The sequence below is a fragment of the Chinchilla lanigera genome, unplaced genomic scaffold, assembly GCF_000276665.1.
Source record: "Chinchilla lanigera isolate Chin_1 unplaced genomic scaffold, ChiLan1.0 scaffold00062, whole genome shotgun sequence".
Taxonomy (NCBI): Eukaryota; Metazoa; Chordata; class Mammalia; order Rodentia; family Chinchillidae; genus Chinchilla; species Chinchilla lanigera.
In genome coordinates, this window is record NW_004955463.1 from 5,778,552 (window position 1) to 5,795,569 (window position 17,018).

The 17,018-nt window shown below is 53.6% G+C and overlaps 1 protein-coding gene across 1 annotated transcript; it reads right to left on the reverse strand.

Annotated features, from left to right (window-relative positions):
- Positions 1-393: 393 nt before the first annotated feature.
- Positions 394-15,731, reverse strand: Dusp4 (dual specificity phosphatase 4). Its single transcript, XM_005398363.2, has 4 exons — positions 14,859-15,731; positions 5,828-5,973; positions 4,655-4,874; positions 394-4,172 (listed from the first exon to the last, which is right to left on the reverse strand). Exons 1-4 carry the CDS (start codon positions 15,289-15,291, stop codon positions 3,787-3,789), a joined length of 1,185 nt encoding a protein of 394 aa, XP_005398420.1. The 5' UTR covers positions 15,292-15,731; the 3' UTR covers positions 394-3,786.
- Positions 15,732-17,018: the final 1,287 nt, after the last annotated feature.

The window sequence follows — 17,018 nt, forward strand, 5'->3', positions numbered from 1 at the left end:
TTCATGCCGGCTAAGCCTGACCTCTCCCACTGAGGAGCCACCCTTATCTCCGACTCCTACATGCAGCACACAGTAGGACCTCACCCCCTCTCTTAGCAGCTCTCTGCTACTGGGGACATTAGACTCTCAGCATTGGCCTTCTCTCACTGGCTTGGAATGGTGTGAGGGAGGGAAAATGGGATCACTGCTTCTCGGCCATGCTCCACCGCACATGCTCAGTGGTGAGGTTACTGGATGCCCAGGTTTTCTTCCCCCCTCCTTCTGTGTTGTCATGGCAGGTCTGTGTTAAAGGAGAGCTTAAACCAAGGCAGGAGTGGTTGAAAATGTATTTATTTTTCTTCAAATGATCTTTTTCAAGCAATAAATAAAAACAGACATCTGGACTTTTCTAAAAAAAAAAAAAAAAAAAACCAAATCAACCCCCCCAAAAATCCCCTAAACTATTTACATCCTACAGAAATACAGGTGTAAGAAATGTAGAAATGGCCTCACTCTACAAGATGGGGTTATTTACAAGTATTGCGTTGCTGTCTTTATGAAGTCTCTTCTTGAATAACTGGAACTTTAAGGAAGGCAGGGTACTCTGGAGGACAACCTTCAGAATAGACTCCATTTTTCTTGATAGACAAGAAAATTTGAAGGAAAAACATCAATACCTAGCCACCCTAGAGTCAGTCTACTAGCAACATTCCACAGACCAGCTGGCTTTTGAAGACCATGAAGAGGTACCCCATTCAGGAAGTCCTCATAGAATACAATTTGTCCCTTAACTGAGCCAGGACGGTACGGAGATCACACAGCCAGGGACAAATGCCTGGCTGTGGTTTCAGTGAGACCCAGCCTCCAGCAGCACCTTGCCATCCAGAAGGGCAATCTCCCTCAGCTGGCTGCCCCTGGCAACTCTGAACCATGCTGATGCCTGGATCCCACCCTCAGGAATTCTGCTTTACTTGGTCAAAAATGGCCAGGGTATCAGAATTTCTAAAGTTCCTCAGGTGATTGGAAAGGACAGCCAAGATGAACCACTGCTTCACTGCATTTTCTCATGGCTTCCTAATTGTGTGGAAAATGGAGCACCCCAGCTCAACGGCCGGCCACAGGAAGGAAAGGAAGCCAGGAACTACCAGTGCTTCTGCCTACTGCTGCTCTGTGGGGAAGTCCAGTCCATTCCTTTGACTCCTCCACAAACACCCAAGAGTCAGACAAGATCCTGGGAGGGAATCAGCAGCACTCTCACTCTCTATGGTAAATACCCAATGAGCCTACTGCTGTTTGTGGCCAGCAGCAAAGCTGGTAATCGGTGTGGCAATGCTTCTGGCTGTCACAGAAATTCACCATCACCAGACACTGCTTCATGGGAGGGACCGCTGCTTATGGAAACCCACTGGCCATTGGACTGACCCCATGGTACTGTCTTCATCAGAGTCGTTCCAAGTCATCAAAGAGACTTCTGGAGGGAGATAACAATAGAAACAGTTCCCTTGTTCAATCAAGCCAATGTCCTATTTTATTTCTAAGAGTCATGCTGTTATCAAGTACAAAGAAAACGACTTTATAAATAGCTGTTTGACACTGTGATAGAAGACTTGAATTGGGGAGCAGAGAAAGACATTTGGAGCTAATCCTGAGTTCCCACTACCTATGTAGTTGGGATCTTGTCTAAAAAAGGAGGACAGATTTGGCAAATGTACACTCATTATATAAAATGTGAATCTTCTGGAGCTCCTGCCCCTTCCTCCTGCAGCCCCTCTGCCCTCCCCATCTGCTCTTGGCACCGATGTCTTTTGCAGTGCAGAACTCACTTGACCTCATGCTTCACCAGACATGAAGTGACTTCCAGGAACCAAGGTAGAAGTGGAAATGTCCAACTGTATTGTCTCTAAAGGCGTCTACCATCTGGGAACCTCAACCCTTCCCGCTCCCCTATCAACTCTTCAGCCAAGCAGCTCCCAGAGCAGCAGGGCACCTGTGGGTTTTCTAAAACCAGGAAGTGGGAACTCTGGCCTCTCCCAAAGGCAGGGCTTGACACAGATGAGCAGGACAAATAGGTCGACACAAGTTCACAGAAGGAAATGCAATGAACCCAGACCTGTCTGCAGTACCGGTGAGAAACAGTATTCCCGCACAATTTTGACCTTGAGAATTGATGTTACAGGTAAGCAAGAATGTTCAGAGAGCCAGACTCTCAAAGGGCTTTAAAAAATGCTCTCATTTCTGGACAAGTTTGCAATGAGCTCTAATCCGTAACACTGTTCCACAATACTACAAATGAAGTAACACACAGCTTCTTCCCTTTGCCCTCCCCCCAAGCCCTCCCCCCAGAAAAATGTCCTTTTCCCTCTAAAGCCATTCCTCCATTTGGAAAGGCCCCTTAAAATGGAATTAGCCCAACTAAGGATTGAAAATGGCTCCCAAGTACCCATGATGCACTTCACAGGAGCCAGCAGCCAGCCTTGGGCAAGGAGTCTGCCCTGCCCCACCATCAAGGGGGCTTTTTGTCCCTCTCAACTTCAAGGAGACCTGAAATGTGGCATCCACTCCACTTTTTATTCAAAAGATGAAGGGCCTTTTAAAAATTCATCTAACTGGAATTTAGTAACACAAGAATTTGTTGGTATACTTCATTTCAAATAAACACCCCCTTAAATTAAAAACTTCGATTTATGCAAAAGAAAGACAGTATTTCAACTTACAAAAGGATTCACTTCAGGTATTGCTAGTGATCTGGTTTCCCCCATGGCCTTGCCAGATGATTTCACTGTAGGAAAATCTGAAGTGCACCCAATGTTCCAGGAGCACCTTATAAATAATATGGCATTGATCACAGACCACATACAAGCCCTAGGCAGGTCTATGAGAAAAACGCTCCAACCATCAAATGACCATTGGACAGAAAAAGCTATACGGTTATGGTCTATGTGCCCAGGAACCAGCTGCAGAAATAACTAAAAAGTAGTCCTCACCTTTCTTTCCCTTCCCTCTCCCCAACCTGCCTGCCTCTCAGTGGTGACAAGTGAACAGTGACCACCATGCAGACTCGCACGCACGCACGCACGCACGCACGCACGCACGCACGCGACACCACTGACTGCCCCGCTGTCTGGATACCGGCATGCTACTGTGCTCTGCTATTGGACACCAACAGAAATATATTCTAAATTCACTGCCGCTAGACTCCTTGTACTTACATACTCTGAGGAAAGTCATCATAAATATTTTTCTTTGTTATGAAGCATAATTACTCACCTGTTGGTGAATAATTAGAAAGGAAAGTCATATCCTAGGTTTCTTTTAAAAATCAAAATTCCTGTGACTACAACAAGAAGAAGAGGACAAGCAGACGGAACCAGGCACTTCTGGCAAACTCGTTTTCTTCTTCGTTTCCCTTCCCCTTCCGCCCTCCCCCGTAAGGAAACTGGTTGGGCACATTTGCCAGGGTCTGTGGGCTTCATAACTTCAAGCCTTACTGCTTAAAAAAATGAGGTAAGAAATTTCTACCTGAAAAGTAAAACTGACACATAAACCAAACCAAGGTCTTCCCTGGCCGCCAACGCAGCCGTTATTGCTCTAAGTTGGAGTGTTTTGTTTGTTTGCTTTGAACGTGTGTTCGAGGTCCTTATTGCCATTCTAGCTGGCCCCGTGGTTGGTCGGCCAAGGAGAAATGGATGGGGACGGAGCTTGGTCACCCGCCCCCAGCTGCTCAGTCCCTACTTGCTGCCCACAAGCGTGTGGCTCACCCAAGCCTCACTGGGGGCCAACTGTGCGTCCTGAGCTCTGCGGCCGGCTCTAACAGCTGGGGGAGGTGGTGATGGGGCTGTGCAGGTAGGGCAGGCTGCTGGGCGCCGAGTGCACGCCCACAGACACCGGGAAGCTGAAGACAAACTGGGAGGTCGGGGTCGGGGTGGCCTTGCCCCGCTCCCGCAGGGGGCCGGAAGGGCTGGCAGCCTCCGCAGCACAGGATGTGGCCAGCACCTGGGACTCAAACTGCAGCAGCTGCCCCATGAAGCTGAAGTTGGGAGAGATGATGCTCCGGCGCTGCTTCACAAATTCAAAGGCCTCCTCCAGCCTCACCCGCTTCTTCATCATCAGGTAGGCCAGGCAGATGGTGGCCGAGCGAGAGATGCCTGCCTGGCAGTGCACCAGTACCCTCCCGCGGCAGTCCTTCACCGCATCTAGGGCAGAGAATGAGAACGTGCACGATCAGGGCAGACAGCAACTGCACCCTTCACTACACGGCATAAGCCAGGACCCCTACTGAAGGAACAGCCGTGCCAGCCTGGGGTGGGGAGGACTCAAATTCCACCCATGCTAAGGTATTTTTGAGATTTAACCACAAAAGCACTCTGCTTGGGAAAATTGCACGCCAGACCCATTAGACCCCATTGTGTAGGAAAAAAATGTAGGGACCCAATTCTTTGTCTTCTTTCCCATGCAAGCCTCTTACCATCTATATGGCGAGATCCAGGCAAGAAAAAGAGCCAAGCATGGGTAAAGTGTGTGTCATCCTGTTCCCACCCCGTAACACCCCATGGGCAGGCCTTCCTGTCGGGGAGGAGGGGAAACGGGCAGACCCCACAACACTCAAGGTCCCCGTGTTCCCTCTCACTCCCTGCCACCCTCGCTCGGCCCAGGGGCCCTAGGCGGGCCAGCCTACCGATGTACTCGATGGCTTCCATGAACCAGGAGCTGATGTCAGCCTTGTGGTTGTCTTCCACGGGGATGCACTTGTACTGGTAGTGTCCTTCAAAGTGGTTCGGGCAGTCCGAGGAGACATTCAACAGGGCCGTGATCCCCAGGGCATCCAGCATGTCTCTGCGGGCAGCATGGTAGGCACTGCCGAGGTAGAGGAAGGGAAGGATCTCAACCGGACCCCCCTGTAACAAAAGCGACAAAGGCCGAAGACAACATGAGAAAAAGGCTTCCAGGAAAAGGGCTGAAGTGTTGGAGACGCAGAGGGAGAGGTGGGCTTTCTAGGTCCTAGGGGGATCTTGCTGGACAGAGCCTTTCCAGTTCCCTTCCCTTCTCGAATCTCCTGGAGGGGTGGCTGGGCTCTAGAGGACTTCTCTAGCCATGCACTCTGGGGGTGGCAGAAAAGCTGGGATGAGCAAAGACTTGGGCTCAGCTCCCCATGACGAGGAGGCATCATGCACACTGCTGGCACGGCATATCTGCAACACTAGAAGTCTTCTCCTGCTAATCAGCCGGTGTTTTGCTGTGTGATCTAGGGGCTCATCTGTTTGGATATGTCCTCACTTAGCATGTCAGACACATGCCATGCAGGCCTCATAGACAAGAGGAGGGGTTATGGCAAAATGACCCGATACTGGCTTAAATTCATGATGAGGTGTGCCTGGCAGAGTTGCTGGACCCTGAACTTAACCCTCTGTCCACTAAACTGGAAGAGCTGGAAGGGTAGGCTTGGGAGAAATGCTAGAGCTTGAGCTGATTTCCTCACACCCACTGGCACTGCAACCGACACCATGTGAGAAGCAGCCTGCCTGCTGGGAGGGCCAGGGGCTCACTCCAAGGAGTGTGCTCCAACTTCCTGTACAGCAGGCCCTAACTCATCCACTCAGAACTCTGGGGGCTAAGCCAGGGCACAATATCTTTATATTTTTTCTTGAGTGATAGTAATAAAAGAAGGAAAAGAATTGCAAAGAACAAACACTCCGTCTCAGTACGTAAGGTTCACCACATTTTCCTTACATTGAGGCACTGCGTTTGAGGCCTTAAAAATATCTAAGCTCTGACAGGAAGGCTGCTCCAAGTGTTCCCGCGCTGCCCCCAACCCTGTCCTTGGCTCCCATGCTCCAGGCCCCAGGTCTACCTGGTCGTGTAGGGGGGTCCCACAGGAGCTGCAGCCCAGGTCCAAGGACTCTGTGGCACTGGGGGGCATAGGAGGTGGGATGGCAGCCAGGGCCTTGGTTTTGGAACAGAATTCTGGGTACTCAGAGGAAAACCTCTCATAGCCACCTGTAAAGGAGAAAGAAGCTCAGGTTAACAAGGCCACTGAGGGGCTGGGGATTTAGCTCAGGGGCACAGCACCTGCCTGGCAAGCGCAAGGTCGTGAGTTCGATTCCCGGTACCGGAAAACAAAACAAAACAAAACAAAAAACAAGGCCACTGAACCACCAGGAAGCCAGAAAGACCTGGAATTGTACCAGCTAAGGAGAGCTCACAGGAAAGTGGGGGCGGTCTGGCTCCACCTCTGCCATTAGGTGGCGCTGTGTGCCTAGAGATGAAGGCTGCAGAAAACAAAGAGCAAGAGTCTGTGATTGGCCAGGACCTCATCAGACTGGAAAGAGGCTGAGAGAGTCCAGAAAGCTTGAGGGTCTAGAATTCGGGGTGGGAGGAAGGCACGACAAAGAAAGCTGTGCAGGGGATAGGCCACGGCACTCTCCAGGGTAGCTCCTCAGGGAGGAACCGGCCATGGGCAGCTGCGGTTACTGCTGCTGTGCCCCTAGGCCTGGGAAGATGATCATCATCACCCTTTGGCTCCAGCCCTTCCTCTGGAAAACATGGCCAGTGTGAGAAGAAAACACCTCACCCTGAACTCAGCCCCTCTGGGCCTCAGAAACGGAGCAGACGCCAACTGGCCAGCCTCAGGCTGCCATATAAACCAGTCCTTCCCACCACAGTCAGGTTTAGGGTAAGGAAGGGTTTGCCGAGCTAAGAGTTGCAAGCCCTAGAGTGGCTGGCGCTGGGATCGTCCTCCGGGGAGGGAAGTAAAACATGCAGGGTCAACCTATCTGGGCCGGCGCCACCTCTGCCCGACTGAAGTGGAGGCAGGCGTAGCCCTCTCAGGGGACAGATGCCCTGGGTGCCTCTGGTGTTCTGGGATCTCTGCAACTCTGGGCTGCTAACAATCAACCATGGAAGTCTGGCCCTCCCTTTATTTTTTATTTTGCAGTTCCTATAGGACCAGAAGTTGTATCAATTCACTAGGGTCACCCTAACGAACAGTCCCACTCAGGTAGCTTAGAAGGACAAGCCAGCTGACGGTCCCACAGCAGACAGGGAGCTGCATTCAGTCCTTCCACTGTGTCAGAGGGCACTGCCCCCTTGTGCCGCCTGTCTGCAGGAAATCTTCCAGAGAGCAGAAATGTGATGATTACTCAAGCACTTGTCCCTAATCCTGGCCCTAAAACACAGCGTCCTGCTGCTTCTGAGGGGAAGGAAAATCATTCTTTGCCACATCATAAGGCTTACAGAAACAGGGCACCCATTTTTTCCTCTCTGACCGGAGGCGGCTCTTTCCTTCTGCCCCATCCCTCGGGATATAAATGGTATCTCTGTGGTCACAGGCCCTCCTTCCTGCTGAGTCACAGTGACCAGCCTCCTGGCTGGAAAACCTGCTGGTCAGCCAGTGCTGCCTGCCTCCGGTGTGCTGGCAACCTTCGGGCCACCTCACCCCAAAGCACGCCCCCAGACCCCGCCCGACCCCTTTCCATAGAAGGCTGGCAACACTGCTGCCGGAAGTGCAGACACTAGAGGATGGGGGAAAGGGGGCTGGCGAGTGTCCACCCCAAGTCCTCCATGGGCCTCTTCCAGGAAGCCTCCAGTCAATGCCTGCCACTCTGGAGAGGGAGGGGGCAAGGGACAGATCTACAAAGTGTGGGTGAACATAGCGTGTCACTCTCTACTTCTACAGGACTTGCAAAGCTTTAAACCAAATGATCTTCGTGCCTATTACGTAACCCGACCTAGAGAAACACACTGTAAAGAACACTCGCAAGGTTTGCGAATGGTATCCGGCCCAGGCTTCCCACTGAGAAGGCAGGTCACTGTCCCACCTAGAAGGCAGTGCCAGGGCAGGCTGTATGTAAGGTCACAGCGTGGCTGACAGCATGCCCTCCCCACGGTAGAGCCCGTGAGAACCAGACTGGACTGATTGAAGCTGCAGAAGGGGCAAGGCTCTGCAGTCAAGCTGTGAACCACCTGCTGTGCAGCCTGCACCCATGGTCTAACCTCTCTGAGCCTCCGCCTGGCCGGTAAAAGATGATTCAGCTTCCTTTCTAGTCCCTGGAAGACTGATTCTAGCAGCCAGTGCTGGGCATCTGGCCTGGACAGACACATAATGAAGGTGTCCTTTCTCGGCACCTGTGCTGAGAAGTGCCCTTGGTAGAGCTCCTCAAAGACCAAAGAGGACCAAGGGGCTGTGCATGTCAGGCGAGCAACTTCCTAGCTTCCTGACAGCGCTCTTTCCTGGGCCCTCCTGATGTACTCCAGGAAGTCTTAAGACCTTGCAGTCAGAGGAAGGGCGGGTATCTCACTTCCTGACTCCAATGTCCCTGCCGGGAATTTGCACCCACCACCTCCAGAGTCAACTAGCCAGCTCAGCAGAGCCCTCGAGAAGGGGATCACAGCAGCTGCCCACTACAGGGTAGGCGGGGCTGGTGGCCCCGGATGTAGTGAAGAGGCAAGGCCAGGCCTGAGGAGGACCCTGTGCCACGTCTCTCTCTCAGGCAGGTCGTTAACAGGGCAGATGGAGACTGCCTGGAAGACACCGTCAGAGTGAAACCCAGCAGTGATCACTGCGAAGTAGGCTGTAAAGAAACTAAGGGCTGAAGTAGATTAGCCCAAGGGACAGGAGCACTGGGGGTCCTTCTCCCCAAGGGCAAGCAGCAAAAGCCCCCCAGCTGCTGCTGCTAGCTTTGTGGGTCGAAGGTGGATACGAGGAGCCTCCAGGACGAGGAAGCCAAGGTTGTACAGCACGGTGAGCACAAGTAGGCATTTATCCACACAAGAGGGAAGAAGCCAGTCAAGTCTACACCCTACAAGGCCCAGCCCTGGGGCCATCTTGGGTATCATCGATGTCCATAAAAATGATGGCCACGTGGGGTATGAGGTTGAGTTGTATCCCCAGCACTATGAAAAGAAGGGCATTGTGAAAAGGTACCGTTTATTTTACAGTGCACTTTCCACGTGTGTCCACCAGCCCCCATGAAAGTGTGCTGAGCCCCAATTTTACAAAACAGAAAGCTGAGATACAAGCAGCCAAGGAACCTACCTGTGGGCCCTGGGCCAGTAAGGGCAGGGCCAGCATTCAGTTTGGGGCCGTAAAGCCATACTTCCACCCTGGCTCTGTGGAGCCCACCCTGCTGCTCTACTCTCGCTGCCTGTCACCCCTAGCCGGTGGCCTCCTCCTGTGGCCACAGCCTGCTGGTGTCCCAAAGTGAGACACACACAGAAACAGAATGGATCCCAGCAGGACACCACTGACATTTCACCAAGCTCTGCTCTTATCACAAGAACGTCTATCCAGTGTGGTCATTAAGGAGCCATGACCAATATTTCCTAAAAAAAGAAAAGAAGCAGAAGAGAATGCAAATTAGCAGAAGGTATTACATTTAAAGAGTGTGTCATTTCGTTGTCATTTTATTTCAAGAGTGTATGCACTTACTCTGCTGGGGGATTATGATGTAAATTCCACACAATGAAGATGTGTGGAAAAAGACTGCTACTGTAAGAACTTCTTCCCCTCTGTCTCAGGACTGAGCCTCATATCAGTGCAGTGCAAGTATTACAGCCACACCAGGGGGTTTAGATCACATTTCATCTAAAGCTGATTTCCACCCTATTCTCGGACCCAGTGTCCTGGGTCCTACAGGTGTTCCAAAGCAGATAGAGACAGATCTGAAGACAAGCCCCAGCTCTAGCTGTGGGAATAAGCACTTTCAAACATCTGCCCTTAAAATGAAAGAATTCCAGATTATGTCAGTGTGATTCTACCTGCCCACAATCTACTTATTTCCTGGTCAGTTCTGCAGCTCCTGAGCAGCAGGTATAGTACCTAAAATCTGTGTTTCTCTCTTGTGAATAAGCAAATATGCTCATGAATTTTGACCTGCTTCTCCCATCTTTAAGAATATACTTCCTATTCCTCCATTTCTGAACTTCAAAATGATGAAGAAGGACAAAAAGGAAGGACTGCGATGCAACTTACTTGAGAAATAACTACACCTACATTTCAGCTCTGCTGGGTTTTCCTTTCCTCTCCCTCACACCCAGCAAAGCCATTTTCAAAGTTTAAAGAACGCACACCCAGCCACAAATCCTCTAGGACTGCTAACCCTTGAAGGAACAGGAGATAATTAACGTAAAGTGTTTTACAAAGGGAAGGCTGATTAGTGCTGATAATGCAGCCATAATAGGACTCTCAGTGGGCTCTGGGGTGGATAAAACTGTCGTGTGGTGGTGTCTATGGCTATGGATCTTAACAGGGTGGCCACTTTGTCCCTTTACCCTCTCAGTAACACTAATGTTATCAGCTGCTCCCAGACAGGTCCCATAACCCTACTCTGACCCAGCAATTAAGTCTGGGTTGTTTGAAGGTCATTTGCCTTTGGGAAGTTTGATTTGTATAAGTCAACTCATGCAACCATGTGAATGCTAAGCAGTGTTTTTAAATGTACCTAAAATTCTCCCAAGGTGAAAGTGTGGTCCAGTCTCACCTTGGGACTTCCCAGAGACTTGCAAGTCCGAGGCCAGCTGGCTGGTTCCTGCTTATCCGGGGTTGGGTCTTGCCTGCGGTCTCCCCTAGTCCTCTAGTGCTATCTGCTGTGTTCAGCGAGCTGGCTTCCGCTGGAGAGAGAACTTGTCTTCCTGTCATGCTTCCTCTTTGTTAGCTGGGAACTCCTCCCAGTAAGGAAAATGGCTATCTGGTTTCAGATGTTCTGCGTTTTTAAAGGAATTTCTTGGCTCCTTAAAATGGCCAACCTTTCTCTGTCCCCGTTTTTTGTGCAGTCCACATTGGTAGGTGCAGCCGCCTGTCCTATAGGATGAAAGACAAGCCCAGGAGGCCCTGCAGGTCTCTTTAAGATCTAGTCTGTGCTCTTCATTCACACCTACACCCTGATTTTACTCACTCCTGTTAGCTGGAAAACTACAATTCTTGTGATGCCTGCCTGACGGTGGATTTGCTTCATTTGTTGTAATTACGTAACAAATAATAACAGGGGTTGGAAATAATCTTTCAGATTTACCATTTTATCATGCAAACGTTCCCAAACCTTGGCTGACAGAGACGTGTGGTATGTTTGCAAACAGAAACCCTGCACTTCCCCTTTGCATATAAAAGATAGGAAAGCTATCAGCTATGCCACTGAAATAGCAGGAGATGCTAACAGAGAAGAAAAAGACAGAAAAAGTGGCCAGAGTCACCAGGCTGCTTGTAGAGTGCCCCTCCCCCTTCCAATTCAACACATGGTCAGGCCCAGGACTGTAAGGAGAGGATACAGGAGCGTTCCAAGCTGAAGGGAGAGGCCAGAATATCTACATCAGTGGCAGCAAACCTGTTAGACCTTTCAAGGATACAAACAGCCCTCTGCAGCCTTAGGTTCCTAGGTTCCCTACCACCGATCTGGATGACCTTCCCAATTGATCTGAAAGGCTCCTCCAGGACAGCTTTGCAATTAGGATTTCAATTAAGAACTGACAAAAGTCAGGTGGTGAATTCTAGACAAGAGGGGAGTGAGATAACATTTTTTAGACCTGAAATCTGTTTGTGTAATAGATTAATCTGTTATTTAAGGATCCTGGGTTAAAGAATGACTTCTTTTACGGTGAGAACATTTTTGTCATGCTTTCTGTTTGTTTGATTTTAAAGGCCAAGGGGAATCTTAACCCAAAGATTTACGGACAGGAAGGGATTTCAAAAGAGGCATGCACTGTCATAATAGCTGAAAAACTTAAGTTTCTAAACTGTCCCTAAAGATGCCTGACAGGACTTTAAGTTAAAAGAACTTTTTTAAAAATGACCCCAACGGGAATCTCTTACTAGAAAAAAATAAAATATGGTAAAATTTTTGTTACTTCTTTTAACACAAGTTGGTTAGCATTAGCAAGTATGCAGTGTAAGCCAAAGCTTTCCGGGTGCTCAGGAAAGTTTTTACTCGTCTTTTCTAATTCTTATTTGTGGGATCAGTTACCAGCTCCCCGAAACAAGTAACCAATCACTTTGTTTCAAAGTGAACCGGGTTATCAAATGCAGTTGATTATTGGATAATTTTTCTCTGGGAAAGATGACATCATGTCTACAAATAACCTGCTGTTTTTACTGTCCCCAGGCACACACCATGGAAGGCAGACACCCCCCACCACCGGATGTGCCCCTTGTCCCTCCTGCCCCTCTGCCTCCAAGTCCACCCGGCAGGGACCATGAGACACACACGTGTCCTCAGTTCCCAGCCAGAAAATAAAAAGAGCAACTCCGGTGGGAACCCAGTCGCCCATTTACTTAAGATTACCTAAAAGGCTTTTTCTCTTTCTTCCCTTGCTTCATTCCCCTTCAGGTCCCGGGCTATGGACTGCGCTCAGGAAGCCACATGTCTTCCACAGGAGTGCTTTCTCCACGTGCAAGCCTCGTTTCTGGGGACAGCCCGAGCTTTCCTGGCCAGACTGCACCTTCCCACAGGGGTGGGCAGCACACTGGCGATTTCTTTCCCCCTCTCCAGGGTCACCTTTCCTTAGCCCCCAGGCCAGGACAGAGGAGGAAAGGAACTGCCTTAAAAACAGCTCTGCTCTGCCCGCACACAAAAAGAAGCCAAGTAAACAAGGCCCAGTGAGCCGCGCTGCTGTCCTGCACTACTCAACAAGCCTGGACCCCCGCCTCCGACTTTTTGAACCGTGCTCCCTCTCTAGGTCGGCTGAACTGGGGTGGGAGGATCCTGGCAAGTTTGGGGCCCAGGGTTAGACCCCTGCAAATCCATCTGGAAGCTCGCGGCCCTTGAGAGGCAGGGGTGCTCCTGCTGCCCCACTGGGACAAACAGCGAGGCAGGCCTCGCAAGAAACGCTTCTTTTCCGCAAGTCAGGAATCGCACCACTCACCAATGGACTCTCAGCCCCAGGCGGCCAGTTCCACCCAGTCTGTCCGTCAGTGTTTACCTCTCCCTGAAACTCCAGAGCGGGGAGGTTCTCAGAACCAGTCTGGCTCGAGGGTCTCCGAGGGAGCACCTTGAAAATATGCCTCCCGCCCCGGAAGCAGGGCCCAAGTGTCAGGCGCTCCTTGAAGCCCTAGGGCCAAGCTGCTGCTCCGGGGCGGGCGTCCTCCAGATTTCTTCTAGGAGAAAAAAAAAAAATCCTGCCTGTCACCATGTGGGGCTGGTGGCAGCTTGGCCCTGAGGCGTTCTTGCCGGTCCTGGATTCAGGGTCGGGGACCAGGAGGCCCTCGAGGGCTGCCGGCACTGGGCGCAGCATGGTCAGCCGCTCCTCCCGAAGGGGACTGCGTGCAGGAGGAAAACCTCTCGGCTTGCCCACCCGCGCCAGCACCAGGCCGGGCAGAGGCGGAGAGGAGCCCTAACAATAGCGCAGACGCCCGCCTAGTGGTCCCGGCCAGACCCGGCCGCCCGGGGATGCTGCGAGTGAGAGTGCGGGGCCCGGGTGGGCAAGGTCAACCCTTCCTCGCCCAGACATTCCGGGACAAACCCCTTCCAGGCACCCGCTCCTAAAGCGCTTTAAGTTAAAGGGAGAGGGTCTGAGCTCAACTGGAGATGCAAAAGGCGGCCCTCACGGAAAAAGAAAGAAAAATCAGCAAAATCGCCTTAACAGTTCAACCACAGGTCAACAGCAGCATTTCCCCAGCAGCTGACAGGTCAAATGGTCAGGAAACAACTGCCGAGAACAAAGCCCCCCGCTGTCTAGCTGGGCAAGCCCGGCTCACCCGCACTGAGCAGTCTTGTTGTGCTTTTTGGAAGGGGCGGGAGGGAGGTTTCCGCCCCCATCTCCCTTCCTCTGGGTCGCACAGGTCCGGAGAGGAAAGGAGGGGGCGAAGGGCGCCAGCAGGGAGAGTTGCGGCTCTTTGAGGACTTGAGTCTGAAATGCCTCTGGGTTCGGAAACGAAGACCCGACCCGGGCAAAAGAATGCGCGGAATGCAGCCCGCGGGAGGAGGGGAGCGGTGCGGCAGGGGGCGCCCCGACCCCACGTCCCGCGCGCCCGCACCCAGCGCTGCGCAGCAAATGCAGCCCGCCGGCCCGCCCGGCAGGTGCGGCCCGCGAAGTCCCTCCAGAGACTCGAACAAGATCGCACGCTGTCCTTCCGGAGTTTCCGACCGCCAGATTAGACACCCCTACACACACCCCGCGCCAAGATTTTCGTTAGGGTTCACTTAAATCGGACACGCGCCGCCATCAGATGTTCGCGAACGGTGTCTCTAAACAAAAGGTCGTAATTCTCCGCTGCCTGGATTGGCAGGGAGCAAGGCACGGTTCCGCCCGGCGTCCCCTAGACATCCAGTCCCCCTCCAGTCTCCCGCTCCCACAGCCGGGTTCTAGGCCGCGGCGGAAGGAGCTGGCCATCTTCCAGGAGACTTCGGACTTGGGCAGCGGGCGGCAACACAAGCAACGCTCCTGACAGTTTGCCATCCAATTTTCGTTCCTACCAAGGGCGAACCTGAGGAGCCAATCGCACTGTGGCGCTCACTCCTTTCCCCCTTTCCCCCATTCCCCAACGCTGCTATTCTCGGGATGAGACTCGGTAGCTGGCCCCAACTCCCCGAGCCAGCCGGCCTATCTTGTCCCCGTCCGCACCCGGAGCACTTTCCGAAATTCAAAGAGAGGCCGAGGAGAGGAGTCGTCTTGCTCTCCACGCCAGAACCCTTAGCGAGTGTAAGCAAGCGCGGTATCGTCAGGACGCGGGAGGACCTGCAGGTGACCAGGGAAACGCGCCCGCACAGTCCCGGAGGACGGGGAGCTTGCACTCGCACAGCCACGCACCCGCGCACCGCAACGCGCACAAAGCAGCGCACCGGGATCCTGGCAGCCCGGGGTCACCCGGGTACCCCTTTCCACGCCAAATAAGGCTCAGGCCGCCAGGCCCCCGACACCTCCCCTCCAGTTCGCTCCGCGGGGTCCACGTTTACCTTTCAGCAGGCAGATGTCTGTGCGCTCGGCGTTGCGGCGCAGTGCCTGTACTACCAGCGACACGGTGCTGTCCTCTCGAAGGCTCTCGGCGCGCGGGCTGCGCTCGTCGTAGACGATGACTGCCGAGTAAAGGCCGGAGCGCAGGCGGGCGCGCACCTCTTCCTCGGCCGGCAGGATCTGCTCCAGGCTCACAGAGCCCTTGGCCCGCCGCCGCACGATGGTGTTGCAGCGCACGTTGACAGAACCTCGGATGTAGCCCGCGCTGTGCGCCAGGAACGGTCTGCAGTCCAGCAGCAGGCATTTGCCTCCGCTCAGCAGCCCCAGCGCGCCGTGGCCGCCGCTGCCAACCGCGCCGCCGCTGTTCTCGTCCCGGTTCATCAGCCTTTTGAGCACACTGCAGTCCATCTCTCGCAGCTCCTCCATCGTCACCATGGTGGCCGGGAATCGCAGCTGCTGGGCACGCGAGGAAGCGAAGAGCGCCCGGGCCAAGGAGGCTATAGGAAGGGGCGAGCGAGCGAGCGAGGGCTAAGCGGAGGCGCTTGCACGAGTGCCGGTCAACTCGGCCCCCGGAGGCTCCCGGGCCAACCTCTTCTCCCCAGTCCCTTCCTCCCGCAGCCTCGCAGTTACATAGCAGTCCGAGCGGCCGCGGGCGCCAAGGCGGGCGGGCGGGCGGGCGGCGCGAGGGGAGGTGGCGGGAGGGGAGTGTGTTTACGGGAGAGGACACCGGCGCCCTTCTGCTATCGCCCGGAGTGTGTTTTGCCGGCTGCGCTGCTCCGCCGCCGCCCGTGCGCGCACTGCCGTTTCCTGCGCTCCGCCTGAGCTCCGCGCACTGCCCCAACCAGACTTCCCTCCTCGGCTTAAAGACTTATTACGGCTCCTCCGCTCTCCCGGCGGAGGCGAGATTCATTACTACCTCCCGAGACTCCGCCTCTCTCCATTCTCGGCTTGGCGCCGCCCCCAGCTCCGGGCCGCCGGCCTGGCCTCCCCCGCCCCCGCCGCGGCTCGTGAATGGAGCGCAGCAGCTCGCGCCGGGTCACGGGGCCGCGACGTCACAAAGACCGGAGTAAACAGGGCGCTCGCGGCCGGGCCCATTCATAAAACTGAGACCTACCGAGAGAGGGAGGCGGCCTCCGACCCGCCTGGGAGCTGTGGCGCCCGGACCTTGTGAATGGAGCGCGGCGGCCTCGTTCTGTCTTCCGCGGCCCCCGGCCGCAGCCGCGCGCTCTGCCCGACGCCGCTCGGCTTTCGTTGCCGAGAACAGCCCGCCGACAAGCGGTCTTGCCGCGGCCGGGACTCGGGTGTGAGGTTTCATCCCTCTTCGTTTTCCCGGCTCCCAGCTGTCTCGGAGGTCTCTCGGAAGCACCCAGGCATCGCTGCTGGCCCGGCAGGGCCTGGGACCTCCTCGCCCCATACTTACCGTGCGCTTTCGGCCCGGCCAGTCGTTTTTTAAAATGCGATTTCTCAGACGTTACCTTACGCATTAGCGTGATCGATTTCCATCTTTAAGCCAATAAATCAGCTTTACGGTTTCCCGAGGAACGTGGGCAAACCCCAATTTAGAAGATGAAAGACAGCCCTCCCGCCCGAAGGCCAGGAATAGGGATGAGGTGTGGGGTTTGGTGCTTTACCACCCGGAGGGAGGCATTAATTGCCGGAACGTGGCTTCTACCGGGGAGACCTGGGCGGCCCTCCGGCCCACGTTTCGTAAAAGATGTTTAAGCCTGGGGGTGGGGGTGGGGAGCGACGTTTTTCAGCTTTAGGGGAAGCCCTCGCCCCCATGTTGCACGCTTGTGAATTGCCTTCTCTGGAAATAACAGGGTATACATTTGTCGTACAGCTAGACCCTGAAAAATGTACGCGCAAAGAGCGACCTTTTGAAAGGATTTAGTGAACGCTGGCGCCCATTCAGGTTTCTTTGCATCTCTCTTTCCAGGTCACAAAGCATTTCCTCTCCCCCGCCCCTTTTTAGTTATGCATTTAATTTCCCAGAGGCCGCTTTTGGCAGGGGGCTTGTGTGCGCACGCGATGGGCCCTCACTGAAGCCAGATTCATTCACCCGACATCTTGCCAAGTCTTGTTAGTGAGAATTAATCGCCAAGCGAGGGAAGTGCAGGACTCGCCGGCAGCCTCTGCAGCGGCGGGGTCAGATATTCCATTTC

Bases quoted from the DNA above. Each gene is read 5' to 3' on its own strand.
- Dusp4 (XM_005398363.2), bottom strand. From the start codon at position 15,291: ATGGTGACGATGGAGGAGCTGCGAGAGATGGACTGCAGTGTGCTCAAA. The intron at 5,974-14,858 runs GTAAACGTGGAC...TCTCCTTTACAG, and splicing joins AGACATCTGCCTGCTGAAAG to GTGGCTATGAGAGGTTTTCC. The intron at 4,173-4,654 runs GTAGGCTGGCCC...TCTCTGCCCTAG, and splicing joins GGAAGCCATCGAGTACATCG to ATGCGGTGAAGGACTGCCGC.